The following is a 23,075-nucleotide window of genomic DNA, read 5'->3' on the forward strand; positions in this document are numbered from 1 at the left end:
ATTCACCCATTTCCCGTCCAGTTCTGTCCCCTTATTCCCATATCTGTTTCCCAACTCCACCCAGGCTGCAGCTCCTATTTTCCAAATAAAGATTCTAGAGCTGTCAGTGGTCTATAGTCATAGTAGACACCTACTAATGCAGTAGAAAGGTGGATTGGCCACCATTCCCAGTCTTAACGAGTTACTCACCAGTCAGTTAGGAGAGAGATTGTTAATTAAAATGCAAGTCAACCTGCTGTTGGGCTCCCATACCCATTATAATAAAATAGTGAAGTCTGTACAAAGAACAGAAAAACTTGATAGAGGAAGTGATATTTGGACTAACATTTAAAGAATGAGAAATTTCTATTCAAGTGTAACAAGTCTCAAAAGGACATTTTAGGCAGAAAATGTTACTGAAGGCAGAGAAAAGATGCAGGGTTTTATGCACGCACATGTGTGCATAAGACTCTGGAACATAGATTGGGATTCAAGGCAGCAGAAAAGGGACAGGAATGTTTCAAGTAGTAAATGCTGTGGTATTCAAAGAAAGATTATTTTAGTCTAGAAAAGGTTTTTGTCTTAGCCTTGTTTGGGTCTTTGGCCAAATAGCCATGCAAATTTAGTGGATGGTAAATATTTATGAAGCATAATTTAATTGAAATGTCATTCAAACTAGGTTTTTAATATGGATAAGATTCAGGACAAGAAGAGGAAGATGGGGATTTTGAGTAAGGGTACCATTTAAATTTTTTTAAGTTTATTTATTTTGAGAGAGTGAGAGCACAGGCAGGGGAGGGGAGGGACAGAGAGAAGGAGAGACAGAATCCCAAGCAGGGTCTGTACCAACAGCACAGAGCCCTATGTGGGGCTTGAATTCATGAACTGTGAGATCATGACCTGAGCCAAGATCAAGAGTCAGATGCTTAACCCACTGCGCCACCCAAGGTACTGCGGTACCCTGAGTAAAGGTACCGTTCAGATGTCATTTGGTTGTTTAACATATGGCTTTGTATTCCCAAAGACAGCAGACTTATCGAGTGCCTACTACAATGCGTCAGGTCTAGGGATGTGGGGATATAGGCATATAAAAACAATACAGATCGTATCCAGTGGAGACCAGTTGATTCCTTTACTGCTAAAGTTCTCCTTGATAATTTTTGTAGCCAGAGCACTCAGATTCCTTTTTTTCCAGCTTCCCTAAGTATAACGCAAAGGTGGAACATGGTCCCGGGAGAAAAGTAAATGTCTAGCCTGTCTCCCCATTCAGGTGGCCACAACTCTAATGGGCAGTTTGTGCACGGGAATATCTGAACCATTAGTAAACTGTCTAGTGTCCACACAGTTAAGATGATCAAACCAGTAGCTTCAAGTTTTCTTGTTCTTCAAAGGAGAATACTTTTTCTAACCTATTTGTTTTTCTAAATGATGTTTTTAAATACACAGCTTATCAACCATGTAGACATTATAAGAAAGGAGTGTCAGAAGCTGCCCTCAAATACTTGGGCATGTTAGGATTGCTTACCTGGAAAAAATAATTGAATTGCTTGGCAACTCTGCATGGCTCTGCACATTGGGTTTTTTCCACTCTGTAACCATTACGTAATTCAGACAGATTGCAAATTACCTCTCTGTATTTGTCCCCTCCCTTCCAAGGGTTTGATCTTACCCAAGTATTAACACTCATAAGCTTTTATGACCAAATTATTTGACAATAAGAAACATGTAAATGGGAAACTCATGCCAACACGATTTCCTGCAGTTCCTCCCCTCCATAAGAGAATCGTTCTCCACTTTGATTTCTTCTAGATTACATTGTATGACAGTTCATGGAAGAACTTCAGGAAACTGGATAAGGTGCCAAATTCTAATGAAAATGTGTATGTCAACTCTAAAATTATATGTAATTGTGTGTGTTTTTTTTTTTTAAACTTGCCTTTTTTTTTTTTTTTAATTTCTCCTGTGGTCCTGTAATTGAATCCCTCAAGTAAATGCTCATACATTCCTCATACTAATTTAGATTCCTCCCAACACTAGAATTGTTAGAAAATTGTTAGAAAAGCAAAAGTGTTCTGAGATAAATCTGTGAAATAGAAAGAAAGCAATTCATTATAGAAAATTCTTGAATATGTCACAGTCCGCATGAATGTTAAATAGTGGTTCTTCTTTTGGTACCACACCTGGCCTTCTGGAGTTTCTCTGTCCACCAGGCCTCTCCTCAGGGAGCTGTGGGGGAAGGGAATGCTTGCTTCTGGAAAGTAGAGCATGTTACTGGCATTGGTGAGAGCTGGTAGACTGGATTTGTTGGGGTCGTGCTGGTAAGTAGGGAGGCCTCACCTGTAAGTCTTGGTGAAACAGATGAAATAACTTAGATCTAGGAAGAGTTCCCAGGGACACTGACCTCAGCCACAGAAAGAGCAACTGTAGAGGGTGGTCTGTTGTGGAGAAATGGACTGTGGGTTTGTGCCGCTCAATTCCTATCACTCCATCTTGCACTGTACTAAAAGCTGCTTCATCAGCTGACGACACCTAGTATTCACATAGTGGCCTAGCATGTTGAACTGTTGATAGAATGGTATGGGCAGTGGGGCGCCTGGGTGGCTTAGTGCATTGAGCGTCCGATTCTTGATTCCAGCTCAGGTCATGATCTCATGTTTCATGAGATGAGGCCCCGTGTCGGGCTCCATGCTGACAGCGTAGAGCCTGCTTGGGATTCTTGTTCTCCGTCTCTCTCTGCTCCCCGCCCCTACTCGTGCGCTCTCCCCCCGACACCAAATAAATAAATAAAACTTTAAAAAAAAACATGGATGATGATTCAGTAGAAATTCCTTGAAAAATTGGGAAGAGTGTATAGGCTTTAGGTTTCTTGCCATTAATCTCATTTTCCCTTAAAATAGATACGTTCTAAAAAACTGGAGCTTAAAAATGGCATACGTTAGGAGGCATTTTTCTATAAAGACACTTATGCCCAGAAATAAGCATTGGTTCTCCACTACCTGTCAAATTAAGTTGCTTCTCTTCTTGGCTTTTAAAGCTTTGAGCAGTTGCTACAAACAGTCCTTGCAGCATCTACCCCCATTACACCCTACCCTTCACCTACATTTGCCTCAAATCCTCTTTCATCAAAGGCTCTAATTCCTTATCTTTGCTTGGAATGCTTGCCCTTGAGGTCCATCCCCAGTGCCACCTTCCTCTTCTTCCAGGTCACCCTCAACAAGATGTGAGCTCTCTCTCATGTTAATTTTCAGGGCTGTACAAAATCTTAGGGTCATTATAACCTCAACATTAAAGGTTATTAAACGATTTGAGGACTGGAAATGACCATGCAAGCTGGACTTGACTTCATCTGTTTGAGAATATTGTTTACTCTTTCTTGGCTTTCTCTTGGGCAAAATTTTTGAACTAAGCGCTCTAGTATTTCTGTCTCTACCATATACTTTAGGACTTCCAGTTTGGTGTGTTTGCTCATTTTCCTAGGTCTCATCTCTCAAAACTAAGTTACTTGGTTCTTTAAGTAAGTATTCCTCGATAAGTATTTGTTGGTTCACTGGCTTTTCATTGATTAATCAAGTGAAATCCCTGTATGTCACCTATGGATTGGCATTTTTTTAGCAGTGATCTATAACCACAAAAATTAGATACAAAACCCATCTTTTCCAGATTCCTGCTGCCATCTCAAGCTTTCGTTAAGTAAAATCTTCCATTTTTAAATAGGTAATTTCAACACTTAAAAAAAACTGTCCATTGAAGTAGAGGAGGTGATACAAAACAACATGAAAATACCGAATGCACATGTAAGAAAACTGTGTCCCCTGATGTCACAGCTTTACAGAAGTTTCTGTTTTGATGACCCTAATAAGAAAACTGACCCCTTTAGTGTGGGTTTCAAATGTACTTTTCTACCTTGTTTTTCGTTTGTAAGAAAGCTTTTTGTGCTTCCTTTTCTCCTGTGTCTGGAATGCCAAATGCTAACTTTAGCTCTATTCAGGGAGTTAAGCTGTTGGGACATCTCGCTGCCAGTTTCAGCATCAGACTCCCTGGAAGCCAGTGACCTTTTGTCCTGCACACCATGCCTGCCTGTGCTCCAAGTGCTTCTGTTTCCCTCATTCTTGATTCCCATGTAGAGGTCAGATCTTTGTGTATGAAGCTGGGTATGTTAGACAGCTTGTTTTGGTAAAAATTTGAGTCCATCACCCTAAAGGAAATCACTGGTAGTGGAAACTAGAAGTGAAACCAGGTTCCCAGCACTGGATTGTCAACTAGCAATGAAAAGTATTTCAGATCAAGAAGATGATTCTTCATCTCCCACTTCTTTATTCTTTTATTTGGCTGAATCTTTTTTTGTATCAATAGGCAGATTTGAAATTTTGTATTTTTTCCTAAAAACTTTGAAACACAAGATGACAAGTTACAGGGTAATCACCATTTAGTTGAAAAAAGCAACCAGAAATAGTCCAGTCATACTTAAGCATTCTTCACATTTTAATTTTCAACTGAGAGAATAGTTTCTGCAACAATTATTTCACAAATACCGCCCTTAAAATAACAGCTCTCTTCTGTGTATTGTACATTTCTATCCATTATAATCTCTAATTATTTCTCTAAAATTTACCTTTTATTGAAAAATAATGATATGTAGGGGTGCCTGGGTGGCTCAGTCAGTTAAAGGGCCTGACTTCGGCACAGGTCATGATCTGACGGCTCGTGAGTTGGAGTCCCATGTTGGGCTTTGTGCTGACAGCTCAGAGCCTGGAGCCTGCTTCGGATTCTCTGTCTCCCTCTCTCTCTGTCCCTCCCTGGCTCATGCTCTGTCTCTCTCTGTCTGTCAAAAATAAATTAAAAATGTTAAATTTTTTGAAAAAAAATGATACATAAAATCTTAAGGACTATTTCACATGGAGATTTTTGCTACATTGACAGTCCTTTTGAAAAATAAAATCTTTATTCTTCCATGGCTTTTTTGGTGAAGAAGCACTTTGAAATCAACTTAGTACATTAATCTTAATACCTGATCAGTTTTTTCTCTACAGCAGGTCTCACTTTCAACATTGCTCTGTAATTTTCTTAATAGAAGTACAGTATAAAGGTAACATTACCTTTTAAAAAGTATTCTTGCTTCTTGAAGGCAGGCTGTAAGCAAAGAATGTTAACACCTTTAACTGCAATTTGCTGCAGCCTTACAAGATTGTAATTTTCCATTTTTATTGAAATAAAGTATTCTACAATATTAGTGTCAGGTTACAACATAGTGACCAACAATTACATACATTATGAAATGCTCACCACAGTAAGCATACTTCATCTCTTGCTGTATAATTATTTTCGTCAATATTTCTTGTGCGGTACTTGGCATTTCTGTTACTTAGTATTTGGAAGTCACAAGATGCTTCAGAAAGTTTTATATCCTCTAAATTAGTAAAAACCTGAGTGTACCTATCAGATGAGAGCCCAGCCACATGGTTTGGCAAGGCCTTGTAGTCTATCTGCTGATGCTCTTAAAACTCCATCTGCCTGAATAGCGATCGCTGGCGTATTTCTTGTTGTGTGAAAGAAGAGATGAAAATGTCCTTAGACAACTTACTCTGTATGTGGAGAAGGGTAAGGATGGGGTGCTTTTCAGCACTCGGCACAGTTCACGTGAGCCTTCTCTGTGTCTGTGGGAGTTGAAATCTTCCTGCTGGTTATCGCTCCTGTTCCTCTTTATGGAATCCATTTAAAAGTTACTTGTCTTTGGGACTTATTTAAAATATGAATAAAAATTTGACATCACTCCAAACAGTGGGAAGAAGCGGGAAGCTCAGTGGAGGACCATGGGAATTCCAGAGAACAAGCTCCGTTGAAAGCAGATTTCTGAACCTCTGGGTCTTTATTTTTTTGCACTTGTGACTCAGGGCTGGTGAAATAGACGGTGCTCTAAGTTCACTCTAAGGGAGTTAAATCATACTGTGGTAACTGAAGTTATCAAGCAGCTGTTCGTGCCAGGAATGGGGGAGATTCCTATAAAAACAAAAACAAAGCTACTACTAACGTAATCGTACTTTTGTTGGATTAGAAAAATGCAGCCTAACTTGAGGATTTTTAATTCCTTTAAAACGTTAATGTTTCAAAGCATTATTTTCAGTTACCATTAAGCTCCTCAAGACTTGTCTTTGTGTAGGTAGGAAGATTTCTGCTGATGAGCTGGAAATCTGTAACCCTGTATTTTGCAGTCTCACTTTCCTTGTTATGAGGCTCTGATTTCCCAGAGGGGAATAGAATACTGCCTTCAACATGAGATGAGAGCTTTAGTTACAGCCATGCTTCTGCAGACCATGTTCAAGGAATGACAGGGCCGAATGCTCAAATAGAGCCGGAATGATCCTGTGATGATTGTGTAAAAACAGTATTCTAATGTGAAAGCTCTTTAATTCAACTACTGAAGGTGACAGAACACAGTTATGTTGCTGAGAATATAAATGTCAAGAGCTCAAGGAGAAATACATGGAAGAACTGTCATCTAGAAGGGGTGTGTGTTTGTGTGTGCCCCTGGGAGCATTACCCCAGACGCAGTGATATCCTAGTGTCTCCTCCAGCAACCATGACAAAAGATGGCAATGGCTGGGAGCAAGAGCTCTGACAAGACTTAGTCATATGATAATGAAGCATTGTTGTCTCCTAATTAGCAGAAACATCAAGTATCCCTTAAAAGAGAAGTTGGTGACCGAATTGGAGAATCATTTAACTTTAGAGCTTAGAGATCTATCCAAACCTGATGTCTTGCAGACAGGGATTACTGCTGTTTTATAAGGTGTGATGCCTGGTCATGGTCTGTTCAAGATGATTAAGGCTTAGATCTAAAGACCAACAGCTCATTTCTCTATCCTTCTCTGCCCACTTTGTGGTCCTAATTGAAGCAGCTTTGTTAGAAGTCCCTTACCTATAATGACAGATAGAATTGTGTGGATGTGTCCGGTAAATTAAGGTTGTCTTTCTTCTGACCCTTCATCAGTACCACCTAAGATGGTGGAAAGTTGAAATTGAATCCACTGATACAGACATTTGTATATAATAGTTCTTTGGCCTGTGAGAACATCAGATGGGCAATTTGAGTAGCTCTTTGTGGCAAAACCCAATATATCTGAAGGTCTTCTCTGCAGACAAGGTCACATTTCTAGGGAAAGTGCTATGAGATAATAATGTATATGTATTCTATTTTATCTACATTTTTGTATATACATTACATAAACATGTAAAACGAAGTTCTTATGAGTGTATATGTACTAAAAAATATAAAATCATGACACAGGGACAGGTAAATGAACTATCTGTCCAGCCCAAATTCTTCTATAACTAGGAAAGGTACAGCTGGCCCTCTACCTCTGACATCAGTCTGAAAGGTTCATATGTTCTCCAGTTCATTTTATGACTTCTTACAGAATTATAATCTAGAAATTTTCCAAATTTTCTTTGAATTTTTGCTTATAATTTCCTAGAAGCAGCATAGAGAAGAGGAAGTATTTAAGAAAATGAAGTTCAGATCAGAGTATAAATTCCACTTCTGTTATTTTCATTAGCTGGATGACTTTCTGAACTTTGTTCCCAAATCTGTAAAATAGGATGGTGATGATAAAAATACCTCTGTAAAAATTGATAACGAATGTTTTAACAGATTTTAAATAAATATGGGTATTTTCATTTATTTCTTGGCATGGTATAATCTATAAATTAACATTTCCTTTCTTGTTGTCTGAACATTTCCTTTTAAAAATGTCAGTTTATCCTGATACCCTAATACTAAATCTGGTAGAAATGAGATTATTTATCTTCTCATGCTTTTCATGATTACATAGATTTAAATCGTACATCCTTGAATCTTTGGAGGGTTAGGTATTCATTTTTGAGTTCTGCCTTTATACAGTGCCTCACCTATTCATTTTGGATTCCTGTCCCCAAACTTTTTAGCTCCATTATGTCACTTTTGATTGTAACAACTGGAACCATGTGCAGGCATAGCATGGCACAAAGACAGAACATTTTCCTTACTTTCTAATTACTCCCTCATTTTCAGAACTTGACCCTCATAACTGCACTAGTGCCTTGAGTTCACAGTCTCAGAACATGGCCCATCATGATCTTGTTAAACACAACATCCTACAATTTGGATTGCTTTTTACCAGAGTGTGTTATATTTAGCCTTTGGAGGCTTATGTTTCACCTTTCTGCACACTTAGTTTCCAGAGTAGTTCTTAGTTTAGATTGCTTTTTTGCTTAATTTTTACCCCAATGAGTTCTTAAAATATGTAGCAACTCTTTTTGTACTCTTATTTGGGACTTTGGTAACATTAGAATTTTACCATCGACTAGCCCTTGTTGGGGTTCAGCTGCTACTATCGGTAAACTGATTCATTGACCAGATATTAAAGGCCACACTATCAAGGTTCGGGATACAGAAGGGACCTGGACAGATAAAGTGCAAGCTCTCTTGAACCTTCTATTGCAGCAAGGGAAGGGAAGCCACAGAGTAACATATAAATTAATAAAATAGACCTAAAACAGGGTGACGTGATGAAGAGTGACAAGAGAGTCCCTTCAGATGGGATAGGATGGGAGGGCCTTTCCTGGTAGGTGACATCCAAGCCTTGATATGAATGGCAAGAAGAATGTAAAGTTCCAGAGGAAACAGCCTATATAAAGGTCATAATGCAGAAACAGACCTGAAGTGTTCCAGAAACAGCAAGGAAGCCAGTGTGAAAGGAGCTTCCTAAGGGGAAGTTAGACAAGGGAGAGGTAGACAGAGGCCATGTCATAGGTCACTATAGAGTGGGGAAGGAGTTCATAGTGATTTCATAGGAAAACATGTTAGTCTCCTTAGTAAGGAGTGGTATGTGTTCTGAATAATGGCAACCTTAGCGTAAATTGATGGAAGTGGGATCTGTGCAAAATGTAGGCCATGTTACTGCAAGGTTAAGGAAATGGCCCAAAAATCTGTATGCCTGTCAATGAAGAGCATTCCGGTTTGTGGCTGGCTGAGACTTAAAGGGCAAAAGTAATGATTGCTGAATTGATCAGTCCTTTGATACCCATTCTGTCTAAGGAGGAAAATACAGAATTTCAAGAAGGGATGGGCAACAAGACAGACAGTATTCAGAGGTGTTGAGTTGGATGAAGAAAGACTGTTAGTTTTGGTAACAGAGAAGCTATTGATGACCTTAACTGGAACTTGGTAAGATTGGAAGACACTAGGATTGGTTTGAATGGTAAACAATGGAAATAAGGACAACTTTGTCAAGTTTTGTTGTGAATAGGAGGAGACAAATGATATAGTAGCTAAAGGATTACGTGAAATTAAGAAAGGTTTTTATTTTGTCAAAGTCAGATGATATTGGCGCATTGCAATTTCTGAGAGACTGAGAGTAGCTGGAGTCCATGACCTCAATGAGAGGATGAGCAGAGATGGGATCTACAGCACAGCTGGAGGGGTTAGCCTTTGATAGAAAAGAGAATACAACAGCCTTATTCAAGTTACGCCATGATTATAGTTTTTTGCCCCAGTAAGCACCCTTAACCATGTTCTTAGCAACAATTAATTTCAAAGTATCCTTTTCATAATGTGTCTTGTGCAGTAGAGATTTGGGGAACTGGAAGTTGAAAATACCCATAGTGGACATACCCAGGAGCAATGACAACAAATCTTAAGTATAGCTCCCCAAGGTCAATAAGATATTTCTTAAAAATTTTCAGGGGTTCCTTTGACTCTAGAAAATCTGACCTATGATAGAATACCTTAAATGATCACATAATGTACCTGAAATTACCTGAAATGCTAATATTATCTATTCTTTCCACATTGCCTGTTGGAGAAAAATTACTCCACCTGTTTGATACTTACATGGTTCTGAAAGCATAGAGAAGAAAAAAACTGAGGGTATACAGCTAGCAAACTGTGCCATGAGCAATCTAATCAAAGCCTTTTTTTTTTATGTGCACAAGCTTTTAGACTCCCAAAATTATGAAAATTTCCCCAATGTATTTTTTAACTTAAAAGAATAATCAGAACCAGGACAAAAGCACACAAAGTTGCAGACAGCCTCACAAGTATAGGGGCAAAAATCATAAAGTATTTGTGAATCTAAACCCGCACTGTAATAAAAACTTTGTAAATCCACGAAGTAGGACTTAAGTCTAAGGATATAAAGATGATTCAACATTAAGAAATCCATGAACGTTATTGATCAGTTAATAGATCAAAGGAGAAAAACTTTTTTATTGTCTCCATGATTGCTAAAAAGGTAGTTGGTAAAACTCAGGATCCCTTCCTGATAACAACTCTTGGTAAAACTCAGAAAAATACTTCCTTAGGATCAGAAATCAGTGGTCAATAACTGACTTAGAGGAAGGACATGAGATACTCTTGTTAAAGAAAAAGTATGTAATAAACGTATATATATATATACATACACAAAAATACAGTACAAAAATGTATCACTTTATTTCTCCCTAGAAAACTAAAGAGAAACAACTGAAAATTTATTAGAACTCATAAGTTAGGAAATGAATATTTAAAAACCAAATAGCCTAGGTAAAGTGGATAAAAACCTAGAAAGACATAACTACTGAAACCTAAGATAAAATAGAAATTCTTAATAGATCTATATAATAAGAGATGTGATTGGTAATTTGTAAACAATTCCAGAAAGAAAACCCTGAGCTCAGATAACTTCAATGGTGAAATCTACCAAATGTTTAAACAAAGAAAGAAAAAAACACCAACCCTCCACTAATTCTTTCAAAAAATAAGAGGAAGAAATACTTTCGAACTTATTTGTGAGGTCAGTATCAACCAAAACCAAAGATATCACAAGAAAACTATAGATCAATATCTCTTATGAATATAGACACAATTTTTCAACAAAATACTAGCAACATGAATCTGGCAACATATAGAGAGGATTATATGCCATGATCAAATGGAATTAATACAAGGTTAGATCAAATGGGATTAAAGAAACCAGTATAGTACACCATTTAATAGAATAAAGGACAAAAGCCATGTGATAATTGCAGAAAAAAAGCATTTGACAAAATTCAACACCTTTTTATGTTAAAAAGATAAGTAATAGAAGGCAACTTCCCCTGGGGCACCTGCATGGCTCAGTTGGTTAAGCATCTCACTTCGGCTCAGGTCGTGATCTCACGGTTCATGGGTTCAAGCACCACGTCAGGTTCTGTGCTGATAGCTCAGAGCCTGGAGCCTGCTTTGGATTCTGTGTCTCCCTTTCTCTCTGTGCCACTCCCCCCATGCTCTTTCTCTCAAAAATACATAAACATTGGGAGGAAAAAGGCAACTTCCTCTGATAATGAGAAACTTGAAGCTAACATCATACTTAGTGGTGAAAAGCTAGATGCTTTCCCCCCACTACGACCAGACAAGGATGTACATTGGCAGCTCTTCTATTTAACATACTACTAAAGGTTCGAGCCATGGCATTTGGACAAGAAAAATAAGCATTCACATTGGAAAGGAAATAGTAAAATGATCTCTATTTACAGATGTCATGATCTTGTATGCAAAGAAATCCTAAGTGCCAAGAAAAAACTATTATAACTGAAATGAGTTAAGCAAGATTGTAGGATATACAAGATAATATCCAAAAATCAATTATATTTCTATGCATTAACAATGAACAATCCAAAAATAGAATTAAGAATACCATTCAACTTATAGTAGAATTGAAGAAAATAAAAATTTTTAAGTGGAAGGCTTATATACTGAAAACTTTAAAACATTATTAAAGACATCCCATGTTCATGGGTTAGACTTACTATTGTTACAATGGCAGTACTTTCCAAGCCTCTATCATCCACTCCCTATCAGAAATTGACAAGCTGATCTTAAAACTAATATGGAAATGCAAGGGAACCAGAATACCTGTTTGGAAAGGAAAAACAAAGTTGGAGGACTTCTACTTTTCATTTCAGAATTGACTACAAAGCTACAGTAATCAAGAATGTTACTGCACAAAGTTAGTGCAGTAGAGAGAGAGTAATCAAGACTGTTACTGCACAAGTATAAAAATGAGACTCCAGAAATAGTAAACTATGCCATTGATAGCAATTGATTTTCAGCAAGAGTGCCAAGACAATTAAATGGAAAGGATAGTCTTTTCAACAGTGGTGCCCCAACTGAATAGTTACATGCAAAATAACAAAGACCCAAACTTTACACCATATATAAGAAATAATTCAAAATGGACCATTGACCTAAGTGTATGAATTAAAGCTATACCACTTTTACAAGAAAATGTAGGTATAAATCCTTACGATATTGGATTAGGCAGGCAGTGGTTTGTTAGAAATGACAAAAATACAAGTGATGAAAGAAAGTAATTGTGCTTCATCAAAAGTAAAAATGTGTGTGCTTCAAAGGATGCCATTAAGAAAGTAAAAAGGCAATCCACAGACAGGAGAAAGTGTTTGCAAATTAGGTATCTGATAAGAGACTTGTATCTAAAATGGAGATTTTTCACCTTCCCAATAAAAGGAAAAATCACCCAATTTAAAAATTGGCAAAGGATTTGCATAAACATTTCTCCAAAGAAGATATATAAAAGGCCAAAAGGCATATGAAAAAGATGTTTAATATTATTAGTGTTTAGGGAAATTAAATCAAAATTTACACCTATTAGAATGACTAGAATCAAAAAGACAGTGTTAGTGCAGATGTGGAGGAATTAGTATCCTGGTGTGTTGCTGGTGGGAATGTAAAATAGGAAGCCATGTGACAGTTCCTCACATGTTAAACAGAGGTGTACCATATCCCAAGAGAATTGAAAACTTAAGTCCACACAAAATCTTGTACATGAGAGTTCATAGTAGCATTGCTCCTAATAGCCCAAAAGGGAAAACCCAAATGTTCGCCAACTGATGAGTAAATCAATAAAATGTAGCATATACCTACAATCGAATGTTATTAAGCCACAGAACAGAATATGCACTTCCGGTACACGCCACAACACGGATAAACCTTGAAAGGATTTTGCTAAGGTAAACCAGACACAAAGGTTACATATTTTGATTCATTTATACGAAATATCCACAATAGGCAGATCCGTAGAGACAAAATAGATCAGTGATTGGTTATCAGGATCCGGGCGGACAGGAAGGGAGAGAGTGGCTGCTAACAGGTATGGAGTTCATTTTGGTGATAATGAAAATCTTCTGGAATTAGATAGTAGTGGTGGATACACGATTCTGTATCTTCAGAGGCACAGAATTTGTTTACAATTGACCCTTGAACAACACAGATTTGAACTGTATCAATCCATTTACATGTGTGGTTTTTTTTTTTTAGATAAATACTGTACATTTTCTATTTAATTTTTTTTTAATGTTTGTTTATTTTTGAGAGAGACAGAGTGTGAGCAGGGGAAGGGCAGAGAGAAGGGGAGACAGAATCCGGAACAGGCTCCAGGCTCTGAGCTGTCAGCACAGAGCCGGATGCAGGGCTGGGACTCACGGATCGTGAGACCATGACCTGAGCCGTAGTCGGACGCTTAACCGACTGAGCCACTCAGGCGCCCCACTACAGTACATTTTCTAAATGTATTTTTTTCCTTAGGATTTTCCTAACATTTTCTCTAGCTTTATTATAAAAACGTAGTAATTGGATAGAAAACATAACCTACAGAAGGTGTCAACTGTTATTATTAAGTCTTCTGGTCAATAGTAGGCTATTTGTAGTTTGGATTTGGGGGAGTCAAAAGTTACATGAAGATTTTCAACTGTGCAGGAGGGTCAGTGCCCATAACCCCCATGTTGCTCAAGGATCAACTGTACTTTTAAAAGGTTGAATTTTATGATAGATGAGTTATATCTCAATAGAGCTCTTACTTAGCAAATGACTAATTTTCAAAGAAAATTTATTTTCTGTATGCCATGAATGACAAATACAAAAATAGAATAAATGCATGATAAAGTTTAAGACGATTTTGAGAAAAGGGAAATTATTCTATAAAAAATAACACATATTGTAGCATTTAATTAGCAAAGAGTATGAGCTATCCCTGGGACAGACCAAAATTATTTTAAGTCTGGAAAGAGACCTGAATGCCTGTATTAGGAAAGCAATATAGTAAAGATAATGCTTTTCCTCGGAAAAACATAAATTATTTATGAAATGATGATGATCAACACCTAGGTTACTTTAACATTTGAGATTTGTGGTTGAAAATAGCAGAAAATGAGGGTTGCTAGTCGGGAATGGGTTAAATGGGTGAGGGGCATTAAGGAGGGTACTTTTCAGGATGAGCACTGGGTGTCATATGTAAGAGATGAATCTCTGGATTCTACTCCTGAAGCCAAGACTACACTGTGTGTTATCTAACTTGAATTTAAATAAAAATAAAACAAAAAGCTGCACTCACAAACCCTCCTCCTCCCCCCCCCCCCCCCCCCCCCCGCTGCCAAAAAAAGAAAAGAAAATAGCAGAAAATAATCCTGGCAAGCTTAAGCAGAGACAAACTTATAGGAAAGATATTTAGTACCTCAGAGACCACGGGAAACCAAGCCAAAGCTGGAAAGAGAGCCTCCCTTGTGCTACTGGACTAGGATGCCACTGTGTTGCTGTCCCAGGACTCTAGATCCCACCAGTGCTACCATGATTAAATTCTAGTATCCCCTGTGTATTTCGGTCACTGTCAAGACTCTGAGACCCAGGCATAGCCCAGGTCACAGGCCTGCATCTTGACTGCTGGGGATGGGGAAAAGGATATTTGCCCCCTGTCCATACTGGGATGGGAGGTAGGGCACTGTAGCATCAACCAGACAGGAAGGTGCCCAAGTGTTGGGATGCCAAAAATGACAGATTCCCACCAACATTTGGAGTAACTAAAATTAGAGCCATCCTTTATGTCCTAGACCAAAATAAATTCTGCATGAATTCAGGATGTAAATGTAAAACTTGAGACCACAAAATACTTGAAGAAAATGTATGTGAATATCTAATCTTGGTTTGGGAAAGTCGCTTAGCATGATATAAAAATCAGCCATTAAAAATGTCAGAAAGTATTAAACGTGACCCAGAAGGGGATCAGTCTGTTAAAATTAAATTAATTAATTAACTAATTAATAAGTGGTATATACCAGGTCATTAAAGTGGTTCTCTTTATATGAACTGGAGATGACTTTTCCTTTTTCCCCCTCTCTGAATTCAAGTTTGCTTTTTATCCAAAAGCTGTTAGTACTTTGGAAATTTTGGAAGTGAGGGAGTTGGTTGGTTGGCTTGTAAGAATGCAGAAGTATCTGGATCTTCATAAGTACATTTTATGCTAAATGCTAGAGAAAAATAACTCTACAAAAAGCAGGTGATGAGACAGTTGTATTTATAGACATCTCCATCTCTGGTAAAAATAGTGTTCGAACGTCTACTGGAATTTGTTCCATCTGGTGGTACTTGAAAAGGGAGACCTGAATAATTACGGCTATAAGAATGCCCCCCAAGATCATGATGTTTCTCTTACCTCCTCAGTGGTTTTTGTTGGGGTTTGTTTTACTTAGTTTTTAAGAGAACCCATCTGCTTGAGTGGGAATATTACTAGTTTGCGCTCAGGGTGTGGTCATCTAAGGAGAAACTTCATAGATGCAAAGATTCTGGAGGTGGTTTTTTTTTTACCGCAGCCTGTATTTCATGATTTTATAGTATTACCTCTGAATAAGGAATTACCTCACCACTTCCTGTTGGGGCAGCCCTTAGATCCCGGATACTTTGTTCTCTCTCTCTCTCTCTCTCTCTCTCTCAGATTCCTATCTCAGTAAAGGATGCTCAACATCTGTGTGACATAAGAGATCATTTAGCTTCTTCCCATGTAAAGGTAAATCACCCAAATACAGTAAAGAGCTTCTCACAGAAACCTTGATACCAGAAGATGAGGGGAATTCCTTCATGTTCCAGAAAGGCCAACACGGGCACATTATAGAAACAGACCAAGAGATCTGAAGAAGGAAAAAAAAAACACAACAAAACACAGAAATGGCATCTTGTTCCCATTCTTGCCACTCAATTACTGTTTCTCCTTCGGGCTTTGAATTTCCTTTTCTAAATGCCTGCGGCCTTAACTATTAAGAAGATATGAATCCGTAAACATGATCTTGCTGGGATTTTCTAGTGGAAATTGTCATGATGTAAGAGTTCTTCATTAAAAAAATACATATGAAAGACTTAATCTTTTTTTCTCTGACCATTTCCTCAGGGGACTCATTGAACATTTCTGTTATTTTTATTTCTCAGTCATAAACAGCATGACTCTGAACTTCTGTAAGTTTCAGAGTCTCCTTGTCTTCATCCTTCATGTTAATATAGGACCCCATTGCTCTAGACTGGAATTAAATTGGTATACAACTGTTTTGGGTATTAGGTGGTTTAGTTATCCAGTTTAACCTAAGTCATTTTGCAAGATGGATATGAAACAGCTTGGGCAAGGGCACGCGGGTGGCTCAGTCGGTTGAGCGTCTGACTTCGGCTCAGGTCAGATCTCGCAGTTCATGGGTTTGAGCCCCGTGTCAGGCTCTGTGCTAACAGCCCGGAGCCTGGAGCCTGCTTCGGATTCTGTGTCTCCCTCTCTGCCCCTTCCCAGCTCATGCTCTTTCTCTGTCTCTCAAAGATGAATAAACGTTAAAAAAAATTAAAAATTAAAAAAAAAAAAAACAAGCTTGGGCATATTTGTATTTGCATATTTATTTTTTGAGCTATGCATTTCATGAGAAATTTTGTAGTCTTCTTGTGTTTAAACTTTCTGTTTTTCTCTCAGATCTGTGTATTTTGATGACTTGGAACAGGTAACATCTAGAGGGAAGAAAATGTTCCTTTTTTTCTGATAGAAGCTAAGAAGAGTTATTCTTATCCTGAGTTCCTTGGCATTAAAATATCTCTGGGGGCGCCTGGGTGGCCCAGTGGATTAAGCTTCCAGCTCTTGATTTTGGCTTAGGACATGATCCCAGGGTTTTGAGATCAAGCCCCGCCTCTTTCTCTGCTGGGTGTGGAGACTGCTTAAGATTCTCTCTCTCCCTTTCCCCATCCCTGACTGGTGCGCACATGCACACTCGCGCTCTCTCTCTCTCGCTCGCTCTCTCTCTCTCTCTCTCTCTCTCAAGAAGTATTGGGGTGCCTAGGTGGCTCAGTTGCTTAAGCATTAGACTCTTGGTTTCAGCTCAGGGCATGATCTCATAGTTGGTGAGTTCGAGCCCTGCATCGGGCTCTGTACTGGCAGCATGAAGCCTGCTTAGGTTGCTCCCTCCGCCCCCCGCCCCACTCACTCTCACCACTCTCTCTCTCGAAATAAATAAACATTTTCTTAAAAAGTATTTCTGTTCATTGTGGAATGTGGGGATGCTCTGGTGAACACAGCATCACTGTCACAGTGGTTAGGAATGGGAAAAGTGGTGGGAGGGAGGCATGGTCCCTTCCCTCTCTGGCTCCCAGCCCAATCGAATAAGGATGTGTAAGCACATGGGGGAGAGGAGCACACAGCTGGGGGGGGAGGGGGGGCTCCTTCCTGCCTAACAATCCTCAGTCACACCTGGGAACAGTCAGACTTACATCAGCCTTTTTCTCCTTTCTTTCCAGGGGCTGCCTATTGCCAGTTCATGGACATGCTCTTTCCAGGCTGCATTAGTTTGAAGAAAGTAAAATTTCAAGCAAAGTTGGAGCATGAATATATTCACAATTTTAAACTTCTGCAAGCATCGTTTAAGCGAATGAATGTTGATAAGGTAGGAAACTAACTTCTACCTCCATAAAATGCGTGATCTTTCCTAAAAATTGGTTTTTGTGCCAAAATGCAAAAATCCGAAGGCGTATTCCTTAATATGGTCAAAATAGTTTGGGGTCTGTACCTAGCATAAAGCATCAACCCTCTCTTCCTATATTTGTATGAGGCTCTTATTTAAGGAAATTTCTAAACTTAACAGCCATTATATTAAACACTAAAGGTAATTACAGAGGTTCAAATGTTGCTGTTCTGTTTTAACATTGCAGGAGAGAAATTTTTGTTTGACAGATGCCACTGTGGTTCTTTGTGTATTTTGTTCCTTTGGGGAAAAAAAAGGCAGGTTACAGTGGAAATGGCATGGGTTTGTATCCCATGTCCAAGATTTGAGCAGGTTACTTGAATTCTTTGAGTTACCCACTTATAAAGTGAGACCATAACCCCTTTCCCATAGTTATGATGTGAAAGTGAGGGAATGTGTATCAAAATGTTGAGCATAGTGTATACACTCAAATTCTCCGTCTCCATAAACTGCCTTCCCCCCACCCCTTAAATGTTAGAATGTTGTCCCAGTGTGGTACAAATGAAGTAGACTAGAGTCCTTTCTTCTCCCATAAAGGACTGTCACTGAAGTCCACTCAGTCTCTGCATGGTTCCTGTTACTCAAATACATATTTAATCCATATTCTTTACCATGGCTGTATATCTTATAGGGAATAGGTTTGGGAAGAAATGAATTTTGAGTAAGGGGAAAGAGAAAAAGCAGCAGGGGAGGAACAGATAACTTTGCATCAATAGTAGCAATAAGTAGGCTACATGGAAATGAAAATTTTAAATAGTGTTTTATAAGAGACAGGTTAAAGGAAAAGAGAAAAGTTTGCTAAACTGCACGCATTTTAATGCAATTATTATCTTCCTAAATGAAAGCAGTCTTACCAAAATATTAAAATCTTGCCTTCTTGTTTTCTCAGAACTTTTATTTCAGATTAACCCCTTAACAGTTCAGCCTTTTTGGAGTCCTTTCAACTTTGTCCTTTGCTGTGGTTAATTTCCAGTTAGCTCCTTCTGTAATATTCGAAATCAGAGCTGTATAGGTTCTCCTTACTTATTAACAGCATTATTTCCCTATCCGTTTCTGTATCTTTTCTCTATACATGCTTCTAGATCAAAAAGAAAAAAACCACTCATAACTTGCTACGTAACAGATTAGGGGCATCCATATGTCCGTGGAAGTGTATACGTAGAGAGGAGATGAGCCACTGTTGAAGAATGTTTAGGATAAAATTCTTGTAGTGAAGGGAGCTTGGCCTCAATCACCTTTGTTGGCCTCTCTAACGTAATATGCTATGATTCCCCCAAGGATCCTTGTTTGGATAGACAGTGGTCCCTGTGTGTGTTTGTCAGAGCAGGACAGCATCTGTGTAAAGATTTGCTTGCCACCCCAGATTTTGAGCTTAGGCCCCAAAACTTTGATTTTGATGGGAAATGTGTAATTAACAGAAGTAAGTGCTTACTGTCAGTGGTTAATGTAGCACCATCATCTAAAACTGTTTCTAAATTTTCATGTTTGGCAGAAAACAAAAGAAAGTGGCATGTTAATTAAAGGGCCTTATGCTCTAGGAAGGCACTTAAAAATCAGTATCAGCATAAGCAAAAGTTATACATATGAAGACATGAAAATATTTAATAAAACAAAAAGTCAAATATTAAGTGCATGTGTGGAAGGAATTCTTCCCTGTGGGTGGACTTCAGTGAAATTTGGGAAGAGAGAGAGATCCACACCCAAGTCTCCCTCCCTGGAAGAGTCTTCACAAAAGGGTGGACTTCAGTGAAATTTGGGAAGAGTCTTCATGAAAAATGTAGTCTCCTCCCAAAGTTTGTTTCTCTTTATTTTGCTCTATTCTTGAGTTCGTTTCAATTTTAGCTTTATCAAAAATATTTTTAAAAAATGTACTTACTGCTGGGACACCTGGGTGGCTCAGTCAGTTGAACGTCCGACTCTTGATTTCGGTTCAGGTAATGATCCCAGGGTCATGGGAATCAAGCCCCATGTCAGGATCCATGCTGACAGCTCAGAACCTGCTTAGGATTCTCTTTTTCTGTTTGCCCCTCCCTGACTTTCTCCTGTGCACGTGCACTCTGTCAAATAAATAAAACTTTAAAATAAAAAACATATTAAAAAACATTTTAAAAATGTACTGCTAATGATTTAGTTTAATGGCTTGCCTAAAATGCTTCAGTTGGTGTATTTTCTTCAAGTGGTCATTGATAGAGGTTGTTCTCTATTTTTTAAGTGGTTCTGATGATCCATTTTAGGGTATCAGGGGTATCTGGTTCCAGAGATGGCAAAGCCTTACTGAAAGTTTAATTTATATGGCTTCTGCTCATATTAGTCAGTGAAGCTGTGCCCTTTCAACCCTAGGTTTGTGTCTGAATTGTGTGCACATCATCTGACTCACTCCCTAGCTTTGTAACTCCCATGGCCTACATTCAGCTAGGATTCCGACTCAAAGATGAGGAAGTCAGAATCTGGTAATGGCACAGTTTGCATAACTAAGTCCTTTTCCGTTTTCCTTCAAAAAGAGCTGCCCACTGAAGTAAAGCTAATGAGTCACCCCACATTTCTTCCTGTCACAATTCTGAAAGTTCTCGTGTGACCTCTAAAGGGGGGGGGGTACCTATTGGCTGTCTAGGATGCCAGTAGAAAGGGTTACTCTATGAAAAGCTGAGATTTGTCTCAGAAGTGGAGGTGAATACAGAGTACCTCCTCCTCCAGAATGCCTTCGGTGCCTCCCCTAGTCAGACCCCATTTCTGTCCCTGTTCACTCCCGTGGACATTAGCCGTGTTTCTGTGCAGCCTGTGAACTCCTAGGCCCTGTATTTGTAGTTGTTTATAATGCTTGTCTCTCTACATTGTAAACAAACAAAACAGGAAAATTTGTTTTGCTTCCTACAGACCGTTAGATATGTGTATGTTTGGATTGATTTGAGTCTTATTCATTCACACCCTCTGGTAGCTATAATCCTTACAGGAAGGAGTTTATTCCAGCACAGCAGAAGCAGGTGTTAGAAAGAAATACTGAAGGGGCACCTGGGTGGCTCAGTCAGTTAAATGTCTGACTCTTGGTTTCTGCTCAGGTCATGATGTCATGGTTCGTGGGTTCGAGCTCTGTATCAGGCTCTGCACTGACAGTGCAGAGTCTGCTTGGAATTTTCTCTTCCTTTCCCTCTCTGCCCCTTCCCTGCTGGCCCGATCTCTCTAAGAATAAACAAATAAACATTTTTTAAAAAAGAAATATGGAAAACTCATCAATCTTGAACTAGCACAACATCCCAGGCCCATTTTTGCATGGAGATGCTTGTGTAATCAAATACATTCTGAAGAGAATCAGCCCCTCTTGACAGCTAAGGTACTTTTTGTTTCATCTCATTTGTTCAGAGGTGTGAAATAATTCAGAAGAACACCTACAGCATTTTATTTTAATTTTGCTTGCATATGATGAAAAAAAAAAAAATAGGTGAATTCTAGAATACAGCTGGCCAAGAAGCTGAGGGGGAGACCAGTAAATAATCCCTGACCCCTAGAAGATAGTTTATAGGAAATGCTTCAGTTGTGCCAAATACTCATAAACGGGTTCACGACTCACATGGCGATTTTATATTGCAGGTGATCCCAGTGGAGAAGCTGGTGAAGGGGCGTTTCCAGGACAACCTGGATTTCATTCAATGGTTTAAGAAATTCTATGATGCTAACTACGATGGGAAGGAGTATGATCCTGTAGAAGCACGGCAAGGGCAAGATGCGATCCCTCCCCCCGACCCTGGCGAACAGATCTTCAACCTGCCAAAAAAGTCTCATCACGCAAACTCCCCCACCGCAGGTATGGGAACAGTGAAATCGTATAGTTGCTTGCATTTTGGGAAGTGGCTCAGGCTCTTGTGTGCTTTCTTGTGTTTGATTCTTCCCAGCAGTCAATCTCTTTAGGCCTCTGGATGATTTTTATTGTCGTCTATTTGACCACATTTATCTTCATAGCAGGGCCTTATCTGTAATAAGTCTAATGATCACGATTTAATCTCTTAAAAAGGCAGAGTTACTCACTTTGTATCATTGAAGCTATATGTTAAAATAATACTCCAGGGATAGGTTTCATTTTCTTGGTACGTTTTTCTGAAATATGTCAAGTCTGCTTAGATTTCAGCTGAAGTATTTTTACTACCTAATTACTGGTCATACAAACCAGAATATGAACCAATTTTGCTTTTAAATGTGAATAATCCTCTACATCCTTCAAAGAAAAGTCATTGAAATATGCATCCTATTTCCTGTATGGTCAGTGCCAATATTTACGTGATAATATTCAGCAAGACCTCCTTTGTATAGCTTGGTCCAAAAGTGAAGTCATTGAGGTTGAATACCTAGAACTTTAAAATTTGTTAAACTTTGTGGATAAAAACCTTTTAAAACTACAAACATCCTTCCATAAAACACAGACTTTATCAAGCAGGAGGGTGTTCTTGTAAAACTGCAGTCATTGTTACAAACACCAGTTGTGGTACTAGACAGTTAAACAGTGAGATCGTCAGAAAACGATTTGTTCCATTCTGAAAACCAGTGTTCACACTTGTTAAATCAATAACATTAATTTTGTAAATGACACAAATTCCCTATTTATGCCCAACCTCCAATTAGAATGGATAGGAGATGGTTATAACAATACTAATGCTAAACAACACCAGCATGTTGTGTAGACTATCAGTATACATTTGTGAGTCTTCCATATGTTCATGTAATTGAAGCCGGAAGTGAGCTCTCAGTTGGAAGAGGAGAGACTGACATGAAGAACTGTAACATTTAATGTTTGGACAGAAAAGCAAGGGTTCGCACAAGAATCAGGGAAGGTGCCAGAAAGATTAAAGGAAGTGATGGAATAACATGTCAAAGAAGCAGAAGGAAAGGAACACAGTGGCCAACAATGTCTGAACCTGTGGAAGGGAGTCCAGTAAAATGAGGCCTGGACGAGCCCATTGAATTTCTCACCTTAGGGGTCACTCGGTGCAATGATGGCACCCAGAATGGGGAGAGGAATTGGAGGAAGGAAATTAAGACAGCATAAAAGTCTAGCTCTGAAGCCATAGAATGAATGAAATTATATAAAATAAGCTAAGGAATAAGGAGTAAGAGGAAAAAGAGGAAGCTAAGAAAAAGATACAAACATCAGGGAAAAAACTAGGAAAGCTCAGCATCAGAGAATGAACAGTAGGAAATTTCTAGAAAGAGGGGTCACCAGCAGTGCCGAATATTAATTGTGGAGAGATCAAAGAGGATGAAGCCTGAAAATAGGCCAAAGATAC

At 38.7% G+C, this 23,075-nt stretch overlaps 1 protein-coding gene across 5 annotated transcripts in view; it reads left to right on the forward strand.

The window, feature by feature from the left end:
- MAPRE2 (microtubule associated protein RP/EB family member 2) overlaps positions 1-23,075 on the forward strand; it is a 159,469-nt gene that overhangs the window by 100,986 nt on the left and 35,408 nt on the right. For all 5 annotated transcript variants that reach the window (XM_060613610.3, XM_060613608.3, XM_081790806.1 and 2 more), the window contains 2 exons: positions 17,579-17,724; positions 21,388-21,601. In XM_060613610.3, coding sequence (XP_060469593.1) covers positions 17,579-17,724; positions 21,388-21,601 — 360 coding nt within the window. The remainder of the gene's footprint in view (positions 1-17,578; positions 17,725-21,387; positions 21,602-23,075) is intronic.

The sequence above is a fragment of the Panthera onca genome, chromosome D3, assembly GCF_046562875.1.
Source record: "Panthera onca isolate mPanOnc1 chromosome D3, mPanOnc1 haplotype 2, whole genome shotgun sequence".
NCBI classification, from domain to species: Eukaryota; Metazoa; Chordata; class Mammalia; order Carnivora; family Felidae; genus Panthera; species Panthera onca.